Source organism: Mustela putorius, unplaced genomic scaffold (genome assembly GCF_011764305.1).
Source record: "Mustela putorius furo isolate JIRA1106 unplaced genomic scaffold, ASM1176430v1.1 tig00004039_pilon_pilon_pilon, whole genome shotgun sequence".
NCBI lineage: Eukaryota > Metazoa > Chordata > Mammalia > Carnivora > Mustelidae > Mustela > Mustela putorius.
Window position 1 is genome coordinate 2,197,136 of NW_025422174.1, and position 20,926 is coordinate 2,218,061.

The 20,926-nt window shown below is 47.2% G+C and overlaps 1 protein-coding gene across 4 annotated transcripts in view; it reads right to left on the minus strand.

Annotated features, from left to right (window-relative positions):
- KATNIP (katanin interacting protein) overlaps positions 1-20,926 on the minus strand; it is a 172,676-nt gene that overhangs the window by 147,342 nt on the left and 4,408 nt on the right. For all 4 annotated transcript variants that reach the window (XM_045072506.1, XM_045072505.1, XM_045072507.1 and 1 more), the window contains exon 2: positions 6,791-6,846. In XM_045072506.1, coding sequence (XP_044928441.1) covers positions 6,791-6,846 — 56 coding nt within the window. The remainder of the gene's footprint in view (positions 1-6,790; positions 6,847-20,926) is intronic.

Consider the following 20,926-nt stretch of genomic DNA (forward strand, 5'->3'; position numbering starts at 1 on the left):
CTTAGCATCATTCTCATTTCTAACCACATTCTGTATTCCACAAAGTGAATTTGGGGGTGGGGAGGTAGAGGGAGACATTTTCAAGGCAATTTCATGCCTCGGATCTGGAAATAGAGAAAACTTTGATGAAGCTCTTTTGAAGGGCACATTGTTTACCCAAAACAGACCCGGGAAGGGGAAGCTGTCAACATTATCTCTTTCTGGTCACAAATTGCGGCTCTCTGATGGGTTTTTCCTAGAGTTTAATCTTGTGCTGGAAGCTAAGCGGATACCAGAAAGGTTTCCGACGCGTCAATCTCCTTCCTGGCATTTTATCAGAAATTGATTCTCTTTGCTTTCTGAGGCTCGCATCTTAGCCCTGCTGTCAAACGTGGGTTACGGGCACTGTATCTGTGGACATGTCTCCTGGGCTCCTGGCCTGACTGTGGGGGTCTCAAAGTAGGCTGGCCATTTGGTGCAATGAGTTTCCATCACCCACAAAGGGGTGAGGAACACCGGCCCACCTGTGGCCTGTTTTTCCGTGGTAAGACCTCTCAACCACCTCTGACTCTGAAGGGATGAGCTTTCTAAATAAACAGGTGACTTTGCCCTTGCCAGTCCTAAATTACAGCACACAACATTTACTGAGCTCCTAGTCGGTGCCAAGCATTCTTGCCAGGACTTTACACATATTAAATCACTGAGTTCTTCCCAGGACCCTCCGATGCAGGCTTTCTATGATCCTTACTCCTTAGAAGAGAAAGTCAACTCACAGGCAGGACAGGCAACTGGCCTGAGTGATGGGGTGGGTAGGCTAAGAATCCAGGCTGCTTGGTTCTAGTGTTCCCAGGATCCCCTACTTTGCTAATTTGAGCCCCACCACGTGACTTGTTTGCCCTGGAGTGATCAGAAGTTGTCGGTGGCATGAAGGCTCCCCCACCTCCAAACCCTAAGAGCTGCAGAGACCAAGACCCCAAGGGGCCAAAAGACTGACAGTTGTAACTTTGCCATGGGGAATGTGGTTGGCAACTGGATGAAAAATGGATTTAGTCCTTCTCTGCCCAGAAATGTGAACTAAAAGCTTTCATTCCAGGAAAAGTACGGATTTGGAATGTCAGCTGTCACACTGGACAGGCTCTTGTAATATAGGGCTAACAGCCTGCATTGCTGTATTTTTTTTTTTCCTCCCTCACGCTTCTTCTTCTTCTTCTTCTTTAGTTATTTTTCAAATTTTTATTTTTTTTTTTACTTTTTAAAGAATTTTTAAAAATTTTTAAATAAGGGGTTGAGATCTGTAAATATGGAAGGGCCAATGCTCTATTGCCCAGAAAGCTGAAGTGGCAAGAAGCCTGGAATCGGAAATGAGGAAGGGGAAGGGTCTCTTCACTGCACGCCAGCAGAGTCTGAAACTTCCAAGTCGCTAGTCCCACTGGTGCTCTGGCAACCAGTCAAGCAAGGTGCTCAGAGCCAAGGGCCCAGGAAAAATGGCTTTTAGAAATCGAGGTGCTGGACATGCCTCCCAGTCCTTCTCCGGACAGCTGCCCTGCTCCTACTCCCTCCTGAAAAAAGCGGACTGGAGAGCATATGGGAGTGGCCACTGAATGGTCCTGGTGTGGACAGCCACACTTCACTGTGGTTAGCATGCTATAGGGTGGCCTGGAACAAAAGCTTTGCCTCTCTCGTGCTGTTGGGAGACCAAGTGGCAATGTCCGTTTTTAAAAAGAGCAACTCTTTGAGTCAGTCATTCCACTTTTAAGAATTTCAGCTTTGGACATGTGCACAAAGATGTCTGCTCGAGGGTATTCCTTAAAGTGCGCTTCTGCTAACAAATTCTCTTAACAGCCTAGAGAGCTGTCCACCAGGAATGGTAACATTATCTACGGACAGGTCCACACTCCCTTACATGCATTATTTGGTATCAGAACCAGACCAGATCAGATCAGAACTGACACGAAATTTACCACCTTTGTTTATCCTACTTAGTATGAATAATCATATTTCCCTGCAGATGTGTTAATGTGTTTGATCATAGGGTGTTGTCCCAGGCCACACTGGGATGGTGTTACTTTCTAAATTCTAAAACAGCGAAACACATTTGGCCCCAAGGGTTTCAGAGAAAGGACTGTGCTTCCGTGAATTCACAGTGGAGCACTACGCAGCTACAGAGAGGAATGGATGAGGTCCGAGAACAAGTCCTTATGGAATGCTCTCCAAAACATGGTATTAAGTGGAAAAAAAAAAAAAATCCAAGGAAAAGGTGTCATGTGTTGTTGTGCTATCACGGAGACAAAGAGGGACAGATCTGTTCTGCATAGCTGCATGTCTACGCAAGATTTCTCGAAGGACACACCAGCCATTGCTTACTGCGCCTGCTTCTTGAGAGGGCATCTGCGGCACTGATAGCAGGAGCACTGTGTCCCCCAAATATCCTTTGGTACTGACTGGTCAATCAGACTAGACTCTCTCTGCATCTGAACTGGGAGAAGGGAGGAGAGGGAAGAGCAAGACAGTGACGAGGTGCACAGAGCAGAGAAGAGTGGCGGCATGTTCGAGATGGTAGAGAGAGTCATCGGGCCTTCCCCATCCCTGGAGGCAGCCGGAATCCCGGACTCCCTCCACTGTGTTCTCCAGCTCCTCTTTTGCATGGCAAAGATGGAAGGAGTCTCTAGTCCTTGCAATGGAAGACTTTGCTTAACAGCAGGAGGTACTTGTGTGTGTGTGTGTGCATGCGCGCGCCAGTGTCCATGTGTCCATGTGTCCAAGTGTGTGTGCTTGTACGTGCATGCAAAGGGAAAGCGTAACATTTTCTTGGTGGTTGAGTTAAACGACTTTTGCAGTCCTTTACAAAGTGAGCTCAGCAGATCAGTGTGCTGTTAAGAGCATTTTTCAGAATCTCCAATCAGCGGCAAAAGAAGGCAGTCCATTATCACTGGAGACTCTCAGACTGGTTCAGAGTAGGGGCGCTGGATCTAGCCTGCCTAGGGGCATACAGCCAGGAGACTGGAAGGATGGAATCAGCTCCCAGTGCAGCTGGAGCAAGGGACATCCCTTCAGCAGGAAGTACCATCGGGCGCCTTCTCTGTCCAAGGACACGAATACCTCTCTGTTAAATATTAGACATGCTAAGAAATGATTAAAATAATGTAACAACTAACATTTATGGAATGCTTACTACGGGTCTGGTGCTGTGCGGGGTACTTTAACGCATTACTGCCTAGTAAACAGAAATCTCAAAAGGCAGTGAGAGGGGTCAAGAGAATCAGCCAAGGTCAGATGACCGGGACCTGAGGCAGGAGGAGTACACTGAGGGAACTCCGTCTCGTGCGGCCCGAGCAGCTCTGTGCTGTCCCCAGCGCCATGGCCGTGAGCCCCACAGTGCCACGGGCAACAGGATGGATGCTGGGGGGCTGATGAACACAGATCTTTTTCCTCCTTTGTGGTTTTCTTTTCCACGTTTTTAAACACTGTGTGATAAATTTACTTCCTAATGATTTTTGAGTAAACTACAATGACCACAATTTCAAAATCATGAATAATTCAAGACCAAGGGCCATAAACACTATATTCTCTACAGGCAGAAACCATGAATACTTGTTAGAGACAAGGCCAAGAATACTTTTACCAGCTAAATGGAAAGTATCTACCGGCTTCAGGTTAACCATCGGACGCATGTTTCTGAAAGGACTGGAGCTCTTCCAAAGCCTCGCTTTACGGGGGCTCTTCCAGGAAGCCCGCTCTCCCTCCTCCAGCACCTGATGGGGGTTTATCGGTGTCTGTGGGAGGCCTTGAGAACTGGGGTGTCTCGGGGCCATGCAGGCATGCACTGCTCAGGGCAGGACCTGAGCTGAGAGCCAGGGGTTACTTAATATGGACCAAGCACTGGTTCTCAACTGTGGCTTGGGGTGTGGGGGTGGGGGTGGGGGTGTCCCACCCAAAAAGACGCTGATTTAACTGGTCTGGAAAAACGCCTAAACTTCAGGGTATTTAAAAAGCTCCAGGGTGACTCTAACGGGCAGCAATGTTTTCGACCACTGAAACAAAGCCCTTGGCATAGGGCTGGTCACAGTGCAGTTGCTGACACCTGTCTGCTGCTCAGCAGGTGTGTGTGTGTGTGTGTGTGTGTGTGTGTGTGTGTGTGTGGAGGGCAGGGATGGCAGAATGGAGGCCCTCCCCCCCACCAGCCATGGCCCAGCATTGCTTCACGGGAATAAGGCCTCTGCTGTCATTCTCCATTTTATCAAAGAAGCCAGAAGTGCACATTTTAATGCGAAAATTGTAAATGTGGACAGCTAATTTTTTTTTAATGGAATAGGGTCTGGGCCAAATAAAACACATCTTGGGGCTGAATTTGGCCTGCTGAGCTCACTGTGAATAGCCTTATCTCCTCCCCTTGCCGGGTTGGCTCAGGACCACATGGAGAACTACCCAGTCCTGACCCAGGAAGGAAACAGCATGTTCACCTGCCCTGATGCGACCAGTCCCGTGTCACCTCACCACCGAAGCAGCACGAGGCACCTGTCTGTCTGTTCCAACGAGCTCGTCTTCCCCTTGCCTTTCATGGTGAGAGTCTGATCTCTACCTAGCATCCTGTGTTAGGCACGAGTCTCAGGAAGTACAGATTTCACAGGTGATGGGGGTGTGGGTTGCAGAAGAGGAAGTGGGCAGGAAAAGCATGTTCTCATTGATCAAGATGAGCATCCTGGCAGCTTGCTATCTCTTTCTCTTGATTCTCTAACCAAACAAAAGCCCTGTTTTTTTAAAGAGTCCGCACCGTCTTTTCCAGAAAGGCCTGAAACCATTTTAAATCTCTTTTGGGGTAAAACTTAGAAATTGTGATAAACATCTCCACTCTTTGCAGAAGAGGAGGGAGATGAAGTGCTCTCGGGCAACCGGCATGATGGGAGGAGCCAGGAAAGCAGCAATCAGGGAGTCCTTGTTGCCAAGGAGAAAGACAGAGGGGCTGCGTATCTCCTTCCTGCTGCCCTGTTTTGTCGACTTCCAGCCAATGTCTTCAGGTGGATAAATGCCGTGATGTTACTCTGTGACCGAAAGCCTCGGTTAGGTTGAAATACTTCATTCCTGGCTTTGGGGGAGCCCACACTAAGTCACTTGATCAAGGGGGGCTGGGAGCCTGCTGGGGCCCATGCTCACTCCTGTTCCAAGACCCTGGAAGGACTTTGTGGGAGATACGCACACCAGCTCCTGCATCCAGAAAAATGTTCCTACCAGAAAGGAGTGACAGAATCCATTCTGGTTCAGTTTCTAGAATGGCCATCAGGGCTGACAGCTAGATGTTTTCAGCAGCACCAAGGTCCTAGCCCTCGTCCCTGGCGGGTGGCTTGAATAAAAAGGAAACCCATGCCGGCTGTTCTGGCTACAGCTGAGAAAGGAGACAAGAGGGCACAAGATGACAGCCACGGCAAAGCTCCCACGGCCCTTTGCGGTCCAACTCCAACCTGCTTCACTTGGCTGAGGATGAGGCCAACTCAGAGGACACAGGACGAATTTCAAGATTTGGTCAATAGTTAAGATGAGCCTCGTGCCTTCGCACGGTTCCCCTATACCCATCTGTGGCTACATACGACTCCAATTCAAACTCTGGGGAGCTTGAGACTGGATCCGAGGACCCTGAGGTACCGTCTGGGTCCTTGCTTCTACTTTGTACCCTCTGGCTCAGTAATCTTTTTTAAGATTTTATTTATTTGACAGACAGAGATCACAAGTGAGCAGAGAGGCAGGCAGAGAGAGATGAGGAAAGCAGGTTCCCCACTGAGCAGAGCCCCCGATGTGGGGCTCGATCCCAGTACCCTGGAATCATGACCCAAGTTTTAACCCACTGAGCCACCCAGGCGCCCCATCGGCTCAGTAATCTTGCAACCTTCCTTATCTGTGTCTGACTTTGACTTTGACCATGCTCTTCACTTGGCTTGAAAAACTGCTGCTCATTCTAAAGAGGCAGCCTGCATATCGGCTTTTCTGCCTGCCTTTCTGGAGATCACTGGCAGAGTCAGGTGAGCCCTTTTCTGTACTGAAATTCCACTCTCTTTGTGCTTCTCACATGGCGTTATGATGACCCCACTGCACATCCCTTCCATCTATACGGCACCCACCATGAGATCGGGGCTGTGTCCCTCTCATCCCTTCTGCCGGGTGCAGGGCAGGTGGGCTCAGTGCGGCAGGTTTCAAGAATGGCCGCGGTATTTGTAGATTTCCCATGCAGAGGTGAGGCCTACTTCCCCACCCCTCCAACCTGGCCTGACCGCGTGACTTGCTTTAAAGAAAACCAAGTTGGCAGAAGGGACACCATGCTGTTGGGTTCCAAGCCCAGGGCTCAAGAGGGGCTATAGCTTCTGCTCTTCATGCTCTTGACCCCCTGAACCCCCAGAAGAACAAAGCTGGCTGGCTGGCTGGTGGATGAGAAAGCACTAAAAGAGAGTTGAAGCTCTGGTATTCCCATCCCCAAGGTGACATAATCCTCACTGCAAAGGCACAGTGAGCCCAGCTGAAATCAGAACTGCTGAGCCCACACTGCTGACCCAAAAAAATCATGACCTAAAAGCACTGTTGCTGACATCCCTAAAACATGGGTTTAATTTGTTACACAGACAAAGCTAACTGATACACTTTCTAAGAGACTGTTACTACCAGTGACACTCTGGTTGAGACCTCAAGGTGCCAGATATCTTCCGGACCAGGATTCAAGCTGGAGACTCCGAGAGGGACAAGCAGGAGATCCAGGCATTCTTACTCACCGGAAGGCCCCCTTCAAACCAAGCTGCCTCCCACCCACCCTCACCAGTGACACATTTACCTCCTTTTTCTCCCGCGAGCACGACCGGCTTCTGTCAGCCTTTCGCAGAGTCTGACCTGTAGCAGTTCAAAAGCAGAACCAGAGATGAAGGCTATTTTAAAGCAGCTAGTTTATCACCACAAAAGCTTTTTATTTGCAAACTGAATAGACGGGACCAATCATAATCAAATGATTTTAAGAAAATGTAGCCTATTATTATAGTGGGAAAATGCCATACTCTTGAAATAGACCAACGGCAACGAAATGGTAATTCACACACTAGCGTCGTTTGACTGTAATGAACAAAGCCTCAGCTCTTTAATCTGGAACATTATCTGCACTCTGCCAGGGCCGACGGAAGATTTCCCAGTCGAATTACATTTTTATTAAATTGTTTGGAATTATATAAAATGCCTTCCACAAAAATGCCTTCCACAGTGTGCATACACATAACCTTTGATCAGTGCACACCAGTGGGCTTCACCAAACCCCCAAACTTGCTATCTAGGTGATGGTACAGATGTGAATTAGCAGTAATCACCCACATTTCCTATATAATGCGCAATTTCAGAGAGAATGTTGCTTTTCTTAGAAAACTGGAAGACTAACATTTGAAAGTATGCATAAATTCAACAGCTCAACATCATATGGTTTAAATATGCTGTTCCAAATGCAGTTTTCACAACTTTTATGCAAGTGTCCATTACAAAAGGATTCCTTGATGGAAAATTAATGGATTGCCTTGGTTTTAAAAGGTAACATGGGAACCTCTGCGCCTTGCCCATGTGTCTTCCAAATTACCCAGCTTTCCTCGCAGGTGGCTATTTGTGAGAAAATCAGTACCACACGTCCCATGACCCAAGAATGTTCCAAAGCAGGAGCAAAAAGACTTAGCAATGACTTATCAAGAGGTAAGAAGCGGGGACTGAGTCTCGGAGGAAAGATGTTTGTCTCTGGATGTGGTGACTTCCAGTAAGTCTACATGGGTGTGGGGGGCAGAGGGTGGGGGACCTCATAGCCGGTGATGAAGCACCGGTCAAAGGAGGACACTCTTTCCAAGAAAGTGAGAATAAGGGGAAAAGCAATGATGAACCTCTGGCAATTGCCAGAATTTAGGGCCGATATTAATAAAGGATTTGGAAAAGAGGCAGCCAGAGAACTTATAGGAGACCTTGGATTATAAAAGATCATGGTAGAGTAGATGTCCTTTGGGTTATCTGCTCAGCTCATAAGGACACCCTAAGCTGCCCCCTTCTCTCTCCCTTTCCTCCCTGTCCTCGGAGGGGAGCTCCAAGGCTGTACAGGACCCCAACCTCAGTAACCCAACTGCAGTCAACTGGAATTTGAAATTCATTTCGAAAGACAGAATTTGAAATTCGTTGGGGGACAGACTACCGAGAATGCCCAGGCAGAGCAAAGTGACCTGAAATTGATCTGTCATTGCGTTCCACAGATACCCACTTAACGTACCACTGAGATACTGGATGCCAGCAGTGGGGAAAGGCTGTACTGTGTGCAGACAGGGAGGGTCTACGAAAACACGCTGTACTTTCTACCCAACTTTGCCATGGACCTAAAATTGCTCTAAAAAATAAGGTTTATTGATTTAAAAAATTAAGAAGGCCCAAAATTAAGGACCAGGGGATCTGGGCTGTTGGACCCATTTTATCCCACCTCCTGACCCCCGATGCTCTGGAGGGAAGAACCAGGGCGGCCACTCCCAGAAACCCTTGACTGCCCTTGGTCTAAGCTGTCAGTCCAGGGACTCACTGTAGGCTGTAAGGCCGACCAGAGAAGATGGCATACCGGGTCGTAGGCCACACACGGCAGGGCTGGGAGCCAGGAGACTGGCCTGGAGCTGGAAGGTGACAGGGAGGCTTGGAGACCAGGGGTCAGACCAGAGTGTTCTACCAGCAGAGGCAGTGCTTAGGTAAGTAAGTAAGATGCCAGCAGGGAGAGAGCCCCCAGAACAAAACCAGGGAGAAGGAAAGCAGAGCTAGTACAGGGGCAAACATGGCAGTTCCCAGAGTCTGGCTGCAGCCCTTCTGGTGCTGGTTAGACACAAACTTAGGGACATGGTCCAGTGGACAGCTGACCAGTTATGAGATTGTAGATAAGTCACAGGATCCCCCAGGATCCTTCTGGGCCATATTTTCTTCCTATTTTTTAATTTTTATTTTTATTTTAAAAGACAGGGTGAATCACCTCGGGAGTTGCTTTGTATCCCTAAAATTCTGTTACACCAATGGAGAACAGTAAGAAAAACATTAAGATGGGCCATAAAAACAACCCATTAATACAAAGAACACAAAACTTAACTACTGAAATTGGAAAGCAAATCTCTCTACCAGAGTTCATTAGAAGCTGCTTATTCATTAAATTGGAAAATAACTGGCTTATTTTCCAATGAAGATAACCCAGGCTAATTACGCGCACTTGTAATCTAACACCCAGTCCTCACACCGCTGAGCCCTCTCTCCTCCCTGTAGCTCCACGTGGAGGCTGCTCCTTCCTGCCAAGGACAGAAAGAACGTGTTTACACCGGACCTGTCCACTGCACTCAGCGTCTCGAAATACCCTCCTACTTAGATCTCATCGTATTCTCAGGACGCTCAGGGAGGGAGGTGGGAGAAGGTGACATTAGTATCAAAAGATGTCGCTTGCAAAATTGAGGTGTTCCCCCTGCATTTTGCAAGGCGACCTGTCATTTTTAGCCATGAGACCGTAAATAAGGCCAAATGTAAGTGATAGATGTGGACCTCACATTATAAAACAGACATGTGCCTGGGAACGGGGAGAAAAACACCCCAGAAATGAAAAAGACATGAAGGCATATAATATCCTCCCATGCAGGACTTCAGAAATTTTATCTGCATTTTGGACTTATTTTCAGTGGTTAGAATATTCTGACCATTTGGTTTTACTTTGCTCTAGATGTAGACCATAACACTCAGGGCTACCCTTCAGAGGGGCGGGGAGTCTTCCTCTGCATCAGAAACCATCAGGCAGGGAAAATCAGCATCAGAATTGCTCTTAACAGAGCCCTAAACCTCCTATGAAGTACAGTCCACAGGACACAGCCTTTTAAAAATTTATTATTATTTTTGTTATTGTTGTTGTTTTTTAAAGAGTTTTTTTTTTTTTTTTTTAAGTTTTATTTATTTGACAGACACACAGTGAGAGAGGGAACACAAGCAGGGAGAGTGGAAGAGGGAGAAGCAGGCTTCCCGCTGAGCAGGGAGCCTGATGCCGGGCTCAATCCCAGGACCCTGGGATCATGACCTGAGCCCAAGGCGGATGCTTGATGACTGAGCCACCCAGGCGCCCTGGACACAGCCTTTTCTAACCATTGCTATAGTCTACTCCACATGTGAAATATTTGGTGCATATGGAAATGTATGCAAATACATATGCATATCATTGTGCAGTATTTCTAACTAAGTTATTCACATGGTGATTACTCCCTCTGTTTTTCCTATAAGGGTAGAAGAAGAGTGAACTTGTCCTGTAAAAGGCCAGAGAGTAAATATTTTTTATTTTTATATTTTTTAAGATTTTATTTATTTATCGAAGAGAGCAAAAGCAAGAGAGATCACAAAGGGAGAGGGAGGGACAGACTCACTGCTAAGCGGAGAGCCCCATGCAAGGCTCGATCCTAGGACTCTTGAGATCACATGACCTGAGCCGAAAGCAGAAGCCTAACCGACTGAGCCACCCAGGTGCCCCTGAGAATAAATATTTTTTACCTTATAGGCCGTAAGTTCATTAAATCATAAAGTCTCTGGTGCAACTACTTGACTCGGCCATCATGTTGCAAGAGCAGCACTAGACTATATGTAAACAAATGGGGAACGCTGTGTTCCAATAAAACTTTATTCACAAACACAGGCGGCAGGCTGGATTTCGCTCCCAGGCTGTAGTCTGCTGACTCTTGCTCTAGATGGACAGTACTATCCCGCTGGTATGAGCAAGGAAGAAATGAGAAGCAAACTTTAAGCGGGTGATTGAACTGCTTTTTCGAGGTCACAGAAACGTAGCTTGTAAGTGACAGGGCTCCCTGTGCTCCAATGGCCATCGTCACTAACATCATCACCATCACAATCATATTAATCATTGTGATTACCATGTGAGCTCAACTTAAGTCGGGTTTACTCTGTGCCAGGCACTGAGCTCCAGGCTAAGTCAACAAATCAACCCATGTACTCCTCTCAACTACCCAAGAAATAGGCACTATTATCCCGCTTGTCAGATGCAGTCACTGAGACCCAAAGAGGCTAGAAAATCTGCCCTAATCACCCGAGCTAGTGAGCAGAGGAGACTGATCTGGAGCTGAGCAGTCTGGCTCCAGAACCTTCAGCCCTAACCACCAGGCCACACGGATCCTTAATCAGGGTGTTAAAGACAAGTACAAGCCCACGAGAACCGACCTGGGAGGGAGTCTGATATAAGCAATTCTTTTTTTTTTTTTTTAATTTTTTTTTAAGACTTTATTCATTTATTTGACAGACAGAGATCACAAGTAGGAGAGATGCAGGCAGAGAGAGAGAGAGGAGGAAGCAGGCTCCCTGCCGAAGCAGAGTGCCCGATGCGGGACTCGATCCCAGGACCCCAGGATCATGACCTGAGCTGAAAGCAGAGGCCTTAAACCACTGAGCCACCCAGGCACCCCTGATATAAGCAATTCTTTCTGTGATGCAGCTTTTCAATGTCCTTTGGACTGCTAGAGCAATTAGTAAAGGGGTTAGATGGAAATGATTTCCCCATGATCAAAGAAGACGGTGTGCCAGCAGCCGGGTAAATACCTAAGATGCCAAGAGTGGTCAGGCGGGCTCAGCGGTAGACGCTCACACCTGTCTGCTCAGGTGAAATGCTCAGCCTTGGCAGGAGGGGTTGGGCTTTGGAGAATAAATCCAGTGGAAATGCTGCCGGCAGAGAGGGCCCATGCTGGGACCTCCCCGCCACAAAGGAGCTTTGAACAAAGAACTTGTTTCTCTCCACTGGGGGGATGGTAGCGCCATGAGGTCACAAAAATGAGCTTATTTCTTCTGTTGTCCAAACAGGAGAGCTTATATTGCTCTCATTTTATATATCTGTGGAATTTAATTTAAATGTCAAATATCCCACTGAAATACCACTTAATCTCACTAATCGGACTGGCAAAAATCAGAGGTTTGACAACATCCTGTTTGCAAGAGCTAGGAAGCTGGCACTTTGGAGCACTGAGGAGAGGGGAAGTGCAGAATGACACTTTGGGTGTGTATATGGATATAAAATACCTTTGGAAGGTATTTTGACAATATCCTTAGAAGTCTAGGTGCATTTTCCTTTTGGGCCAGCAATAGCACTTCCAGGAATCCGCTGCAAAGAATTACCTCTACAAAGAGGAAATGGATGTACAAAGGTATTCACTGTATCACAATCTGCAATAACAAATGTTGCAAATGACCCGTAGGTCTGGCAGTAGGGGCTGGATGAATAAATACGGCGAATCCACACAATGGCACAGAATACTGGGAAGCTGGAAAAAAGAATGGACAAGCTCCTTGTACATAAGGAAAAAATTGATAGGCAGAAAGTATATGAACTATGCGATCTTTTGTCTAAGAGGAAAATAAAAAAAATACTCACACCCATCCTATTTGAAGAACCACCCAGAGCTACATGTACAAAGACAAGAAATCACTGTTCCTTTTTATATTTTTTTATTTTTGAATGATGTACATGGACCTATTTCCTTTTGGAAAAATAAAAAGAAACTTAAAATATTAAATGTCCAAAGGTAGATGCAAATTTTTTTAAAAAATACAATGGAAAATGTAGATTGTTCAGGGAACCCAAGAAGGGGGAGTCAGCCAGAGGGAGCGAGAGTAACCTCTGCGAACCTCAGCACCCCAAAGCACCCCGAAAAGACAACACAGTATCTTGGGAAGATAAACTGTCTTCTTTCAAGAGATTGATCCACGATGCGTGAAAGATAAGAATGAAATGATGACAAAATATGGTTTCTGGACATTGGAACAGCGGTTTCTTGGCTAAGCCAATACACTATCGGTAACCTGCTCCTGTATTCAAGGGCAAAGTTCGCATGAGACGGCCAGACACGATGAGAAGGACAAAGGAAGGAGGAACAAGGAAAAGGAAACGGAGACTGGTCCGGTCCGGTCCAGCTGTCTGGAAATCGTGGCTTCCTCGTGCTTACTGAGCACCTAGCCCTGGAGCTCCTTCCCCAGGTGACAGCTCTCAGGACTCCCTATTAGGCACAACAACAAAGCCTTGGGGCTCAGAGAAAGCAACCTGCCCAAGGTCAGAGCAAGGAAGGGGAAGAATGGGATTAACACGCCAGTCAGTCTGGCTGCTAATCCAGTGTTCCCTAGACCCTGATCGCTACCAGCGTCCCCTCGTGCCAAGTGCAGGAATGCGAGCACCCCAGCCCCACTGTCATTACCACCCCACTCCCACAGGTCTTTAGCCCCAGCCCAGCTTCCTGAACTTCCACCTGTAGCCTTTGCAAAGACACCCGCAGCACATAAGGTGGCAGGGCGGGGACAGAGCAGCCTGGGGAGCTCCTGTCCAGCCTGAGGGGAATCACTATTGGGTGCTGCTGTTGAACACGACCCCAGCCAAAAATCAAGAATGAGGCTTAACTGACTGAGCCACCCAGGTGGCCCCGGGGAATCACTATTTGACTCCAGCTGCCAGTTTCCATGCAGGAATATGGGCCCAGTCTCATGGGATTGGATTTTTCTAGAGAAGACCAGTATTAGGAGAAAGTTTCTAAGTTTTAAATACTGACAAGTAGCTTAAAAAAAAAGTTTTTTAAAGTTCTCTACAGATCCAACAAAGCAGGCTTCTAGATTCTAACCGAATAGGCAACTAGGCAGAAGGCTACTTTGATGCCACGGACCACTTTTGCAGGGAAGCGGGGAGAGCCCTTTAAGGGAATCTCATCATTGTAACAGAAATCTGTTAGACAAAAAGCGTGACTGTTTGGAAGACAGGTAAACATGGACTCTGCGACACTTCCAGATTCCTTCCAATTCCCCATGCACGCCTCCAGGCTGGTTCTGGGGACTTTAAGTCACGTTCTGTATTCTGAAAGCCCAAAACAATATCCCTGTCACTCTTCCCTTGCATTTTCTGTGTAACTCAAATTCCCGGAGCCCAGTTTACTGCCAAATTACCTGAGATAAACAAGTCATGCTAAGATCCTCTTTTCCTCTCCAAACCCAAACAGCAGCTGGCAGCTAGAAATGGTTATTTATAACCTGCACACTGTTACGTGCATTTGCTTGTGCATTTCTAAAAATGCTTAGCCATGCATTCTGCGGCTGACTTCATAATTACATGAGAGCCTGGGGACAATGCTGTGCGGCGGCAGAGAAGGTAGGCGGTGGGTCAGCCTGTCTGGCTCAGCTTCTCGGTACCTGTTTGGAAACCCTGATAGCACGATTCCATTTCAGTCTATGGTTGGCATTAAGATAGTACCCGTGAAAAGCTTAGAACAGGACCCTGCACATAGTAGGTGCTTAGCAGTGAGTGGCTCACTCCCCCATAAACGGCTGGCTGTGTGTTCATGGACCTCAGCAGGTTCTTTTGGACTCTGATTCCCAAATGCTTCCTGAACCTTTCCCTTCCTCCCCATCACCGCTCTGCGAGGCCCTTGATCATCAAAGAGCCACCTGGCAAGAGTCCTGTCTCTGTTATTCCTGGGCTTTTCCCATGGCAGCCAACTAAAAATGAGATTATATCCCTTGCCTGCTCAACCCTCCAGTGCGTTTCCCTCTGCATGCTCTCCACTTGCGCATGCTCACATCCACACCACGCACACCTGCAGCCCGCTACTCTTTCCTCTGCTCTTTGGACTCAAGATTCCTTCCTGCACCGGGTCCTTTGTCCTCACAGTCCTCCCCTGTTGGCTCCTTCTTACCAATCAGATCTCACTCAGCCTGAAGGGAGCTCCTTCTTCAGAGAGGACTAACTAGCACACCACCTTCCCTACTTTTTACCCTCTGTACAGCCCCTATCTGATCTTTTTCCTGTTAATGTAGTTGTGGCCTGTCTCCCCCTGCACCCCCTGCCCCAGAAATGGTCATTGTTTGGCTTTGTTTTAATCCCTGAATTTCCCATACCAGGAACAATGCCTGGAATGGAATGGCTATCAGTAGACATTTCCGGAATCTGTGAATGAATGAATGACCGAATTTTTGAATGGACAATGCCCGGAGGACTGGAGGCCTGAGTATGAACTGCTATGAAGACTTCATCTTCTCTCACGATGTATTTTCCTGACCCTATCCCCCTGCTCTTTCTCAGATGGTGAAATGAAATATGACAAAGTGAGTTTAATACACCACTGGAGATAATTGGAAAATATTGATTTTTTTTCATTTGAAACAGTAAAGATAAGAAAATGCCACACTTCTGTAATCTAATCAGTGGCTTATGTGACAGCATGATTCCCAGGCTAAAATGTACTTTGGTAGACCTCTGTATCCATCATTCCAACTACACAGGCCAACCCAGCCCCCCACTGACAACAAGTGTGGACACTGCATTTGTGAGCCTGCGTTTACGTAACCAAATTAAAGTGTCTTCTGAGTGTCTGCTTTCCACTCCTCCCTCCCCCCACAAGGAGCTGCCAAGTAGTCCTGGAAAACATAGGAAAGGATGCATGAGCTGCCTTGGAATCCTAAAGAAAAAGATACGTTCCTTCCTCAGACAGCTCATTTTTACTGAGATCCTATTAAGGGCTGGGTACCATTTTAAGGCCTTTAGATAGATGGATTCCTTTGATTCTCATAGCAGCCCTATGAGGAAGTCCTACTATTAATCTCTGTTTTATAAATTCAGAGTCCAGGCACCGAGAGATAAAGAAACGAATCCCCCCAAGGTCACGCGGCCTCAGAACTGGAGTCTCCTTAGTAGGTCTCCACGAGCTCTCACCTAGCGGGCACCAACGGGAAGCTGGGGAGAGCTGGGAAGCAAATCTAATCCTCTGTCCTGGTTTTTCAGGGTTGCCTTTTTGCAGGCTTAAAATAAAATCTCCATCTGAAATCATGTAAGAGGCGGGACTTCCCACCACAAGGGCTCATTAGGAGGGTGGGGAGGTGGGGTGCTGGACAGAAATGGATCTGGACCTGTTCCTCCACCTCTGCAGGCATGTTGACTCCCCAGGCGCGTCCCCAACATCTGATAAATGACAGCGGTCAGACCAGATTGGAAGTTACTCACTGGCTGAACCCACCCCATAAATATTTGTTTGGTCTCCATAATGTTTAAAAAAAAAAAAAATTTTTTTTTTTTAACACACCTTGGGAGATAAGACATTTTAAAATCCTGAGCTCTGGATGGTTTTGCAAACCTAAATGATCTGGCAACACAGGACTTGCCTTCCTGCCTGGCAATAGTGGTCTGAGGATGAGGACAGTGGCCTGACAGTTGGCATGGTATCCTCTGGTTCCCAGCCCCTGCTGGCTGGTTGTCTTCCCTGCCACTGAGGTCAAGTCCAAGGTGCCGTTTATCAGCAGGTCTGAGAGGTTTTTCCCTACAGTGAAGATGAAAGTGGCCACATCTCCGGCAAAAGAGAGAATCGTCATCATCCTAATGGCAGTGAACACATACGGACTTGTCGTGTGTCAGGTCCTGATCTAAGGGCTTTTAATGAATGCTTTTAATTTTCACAATAACCCCAGGGGGTGGGACAACTCTTACCTCTATTCTACGGATGAGAGAGAGATGGAGGAAGCCACATACTGCAAGGAATTAGTAGGCAACCGAGTTCCTAATGAAACTGATGAATATTGCCAGGTATGCAAAGTGTACACAGGTGTTGAAAGAATCGGACATAAAGCAGCCTAATGAAATACACCCTGGACACTGCAGTCACTTACATCACCTGCCTGGTCCCTGCAGGCTGCTGCTTCTTCTTCTTTTCTTTAAAGATTTCACTTATTTGACAGAGAGTGAGTGCACAAGTAGGGGGAGCAACAGGCAGAGGGAGAGTGAGAAGCAGACTCCCTGCTGAGCAAGGAGCCCGACAGTGAAGCCCAATGCTGGGAGCAATCCGGACCCAAGCCAAAGGCAGACACCCAACAGACTGAGCCACCCAGGTGCCCCCTGCAGGCTTCTAAACTTGTTTTCTTCCATAGGATCCTTAAAGAGTTCCGAAATCTATCAAGTTCCCTGGACTACATCTGATAAGTCTCTTTTGCCACTATCAACCTTTGATTTCAGGCAGGTTCATAAAAAGTTATCTAAATAGTTTCAGATTCTTTTTAAGATCTTATCTATTTATTTGTTTGAGAGAGAGAGAGTGCTTGAGTGAGTTGGGGGAGGAGCAGAGTCCAGAGGGAGAAGGGACAAGCAGACTCTGTGCTGAGCGCCGAGCCAATGCGGGACTTGATCTCAGGACCCCAAGATCATGATGTGAGCGCAAGCCAAAAGTTGGACACCTAACCAACTGAGCCACCTAAGCACCCCTCAACAGTCTGGGAGTCTTGAGAGAGATCATGCGTGCACATGCATGTACGTACACACACACACACAAACACACACACAGGCATGTACACACATTGCATTGCAAAGTCACTCAGAGTCTGTAACAGAGTGCAGTGGTCCCTGAATGGGTTGGTGATCCAACTTCCTGGCCTGGTGCTACATTGACCAAAAACCCTCCTATCCCCCAAGGACATGTTAAGTCAGGGGCTGTCTCCAGAGTATCCATCAGCTAAGGGTGGTCAAGGTAGCATCAGAATCAAAAATGAGGCAGGAGGTGGGGGCGATGGTGAACCCACTGGGAGGACAGGAACGCTAACTGCAAAGTAGAGGGATTGCAACAGGGGCTGGGGGTGTAGTGAAGGTAGCTAGGTGAAGGCATATTATTAGGACTGGTCTGAATGACTCCAGAGGACAATGTCTGGGGGGACCATGCTTTTCTCCTTAGCGAAAGAGGAGCCAGGTGAGATCTCTGGAAGCTTGACCTGTAGGCTTGGCTGCAAGGGCTTTTCCTCTGCCTGTTTTATGGAGACCAGCCAGCAATTCACAAAGGGACAAACCAGTTGATCTCTTTCCTAGTTACAATGTTAGCCCAGCAAACACTCATGAACATCTCCCTGTGCCAGTCCTGGGGCCAAAGCTGGCTAGACAAAGGAACGAGAGTGGGTTTCTGTCCCCAAGGAAGAGGAAAGGCGTGAAGCCCAGTACCTGGGACACAGCAGGATACATGAGGAGGCCAAGGGACCCCACCATGTGGGAGGAGTTAATTTTGCAGGTGGTATCAGTCACCACAATCCACAGTGTGGAGGTGACCCGAAAAGAGACAGCTTCCAGGGAACACAGCAAGGGAAAGGGAGGGAGGCGGGAAAGAATATGCACAAGAAATGGCCAGCTTCCTGAGCTGGCTTGGGCAGTGGTTGAAATGTCAGATGTCTATAGGCTTAGGCTAACATTCTCAACGCAAGAAAAAGGCACTTGCTGACCGATGTCATCAGCCAGAAGAGGTCAAACTGTCATCACATGTCCAAGGTCAAGAGGGACCAACATTCAGGGCTGGAGGACCAGGGCTTTGTGGGAATGCAGGCCCATAGGCCAAAGCATCCTTCCATCAAGAGACTGACAAATCCAGGTTTTTATGAGAAACCACAACTTTTAAATATGGAAAAGCTCATCAGTGGACCCAGTTCAGGCCACCATAACACCTCTCTGAACATGAAGGTAGGCGGGTAGGTGAGACTTAAGACTGGCAGACCAACCAAGGGATAGGGGAAGGGAGGCACATGGCTTTCCCAGGGAAATTCTCAGATTTAAGGTGCTGTGACCACGGCAATTGCGACCAATTATTAAAGTTACAAGGGTCAAGCTGTTCATCAGCAGTCAGTCTGGTGCATTGAGGATAATGGACACCTCCTCCTCTTACATGAAGTGAGCTGTGGACAGCTCCTCCTTCCAACTAACCACGTTGCTCCTGGCAGCCCTCTCCTACTTGGAAAGAGGCGCAGCCACAGGGTCAGATCCTGAGGGAGCCAAGGAGGTAGGCAAGAGCAGTGCCTTCTGAACTGTGCTCTTCGACCAGACTCGTGGCCTGGACTTGCCCACAGACTCACATCCCAAGTCTAACAACCTGGCCACACATGGATGGGGACAAGTTTGAGACAGGTCTTTGAGGACATACTCTAGACACAGAGACTCTGTGGGCCACATATTTAGTTTGCCTGCTGAATGCCTGCTTTGTGGAGCGTACACGTTAATTGGCTGAGTCCCAGTTCTGCTCTCTGCTGGCTGCGGGCTATAAGTGGGCCAATGACACTGAGTGTCGTACGGAGTTGTCTCAAGAATCAAATCAGATCCTGCATGGCAGGGGCTGGCCAGCTTTTCCAGGAAAGGGCCAGATGGTCAAGAGTTTTGGCTGTATGGACTATATGGTCTCCGCCACAACTAATCACCTTTGCCACTGAGGCTTGAAGAGATCCATAGACTGTACGCATTTATATGCAAGTGGGCATAGCTGTGTTCCAATAAATCTTTATTTACAAAAGCAGGCAGGGAGCGAGGCTGCTTTGAGAAAGGGAAGACCTTTGCAGATGTTACTTTCTAGGGAATCCAATGTGGGATTAGAGTTAGCTGTTGATGACTGGCTTTCTCATCAGATTATGAAGTTCTTCAGGGCAGAGAATATATCCCCCATTTTTTCTTTCAGATTAAAATGAAGAGAACAGGTATATACGGCACACTGTGCCGCACAATAGTAATCCATAGGGATTTCCAAAATCGCCCAAGTGAATACAGGAACAGGATTGTAACTGCAGATGCCTCTGGGGCCCAGGCAGGGAACACATACAATGCGCGGCAGGGGCATTCAGGGAGGTGCTGTGGCAACGTGGAAAGTGTGCCTCCCTGTTGGAGGAGGGTCTCCATTTGGCTCCAGCTATGAAAAAGCTGTTGCCATGCACAACTGTGATTTGGTGTTAATAGATTTTATTGATCTTTGTTAAGAAAATACCACAATAAGGTATTTATGAGAAATCCCTCCATTTTTCAATGTTCTGATGACTTGTTCAAAATTTGAAAAAAATAAAACATTATGGACCAAGGAAATGTGACTGTGGGCTGATTCATTTAGAGGCCCCCAATTCGTAACCTCTGGTTTAAAGTTCATTTTCAAATCTGCGACATTGCTCCTTTTTTTTTTTTAAGGTGAAAAAAATGTTTAACTTCTATGTTCAAAAACATCAATTTAAAGAAAGCTTTTTAAAAATTTTTTTAATATTTTAGTTATTTATTTTGACAGACAGAGATCACAAGTAGGCAGAGAGCAGAGAGGGAGGGGGGAAGCAGGCTCCCCGCCGAGCAGAAAGTCCAATGTGGGGCTCGATCCCCAGATCCTGGGATCATGAATTGAGCCCAAGGCTGAGGCTTTAACCCACTGAGGCACCCAGGTGCCCCAACTTAAAGAAAGTTTTAAGGTACTACAAGGAGGGGTGCCTGGGTGGCTTAGTCAGTTAAGCATGTGACTCTTGATCACAGCTCAGGTCTTGATCTCAGGCCCCACGTTGGGCTCTGTGCTGGGCGTGGAGCCTAATTTAAAAAGAAAAAAAAGAATACTACAATAAACTCCCATCTACTCTTCACTTAGATCCAGTCTTAACTCGTCTTGATATCTCTGGATTCCAGCACACAGAAGGCACCGAAATGTGGACGTACTAAATGAATGTCCTAAGGAAGAATAAGCAAAACATAGAGCGTCAACTTCCTCTAAGCTAAAAATCACTGAACTGGATCCAACTCAAGGATGGGTGCAAAGAAGGAAGGAAGACAGAACAAACATAGAGACTCCACGGACAACACATTTATTTTGCCTGCTGAATGCCTGCTTTGTTCTAGTTCACATCATTTTTGGCTTGGTTTATTTTAAATACTAAGAGAAAAGAACAAATCACCAGGAGCCCAGGTGAATATTGTACCAGACCAGAAGAGACCAGACATGCTGACAGCATACTTTCAACAAAATCTTACTAATTCAACCGTCACCTGTTTTGCAGTTTGGGATTATTTAGACAAGCTAGGCTAAATTTCATCTTGGCATTATTAATTCTTTGAGAAAGTGTACTAAGCAAATGAACAGGATAAGCGGGGGAAATGTTGAATATCTGCTCTGGGGAG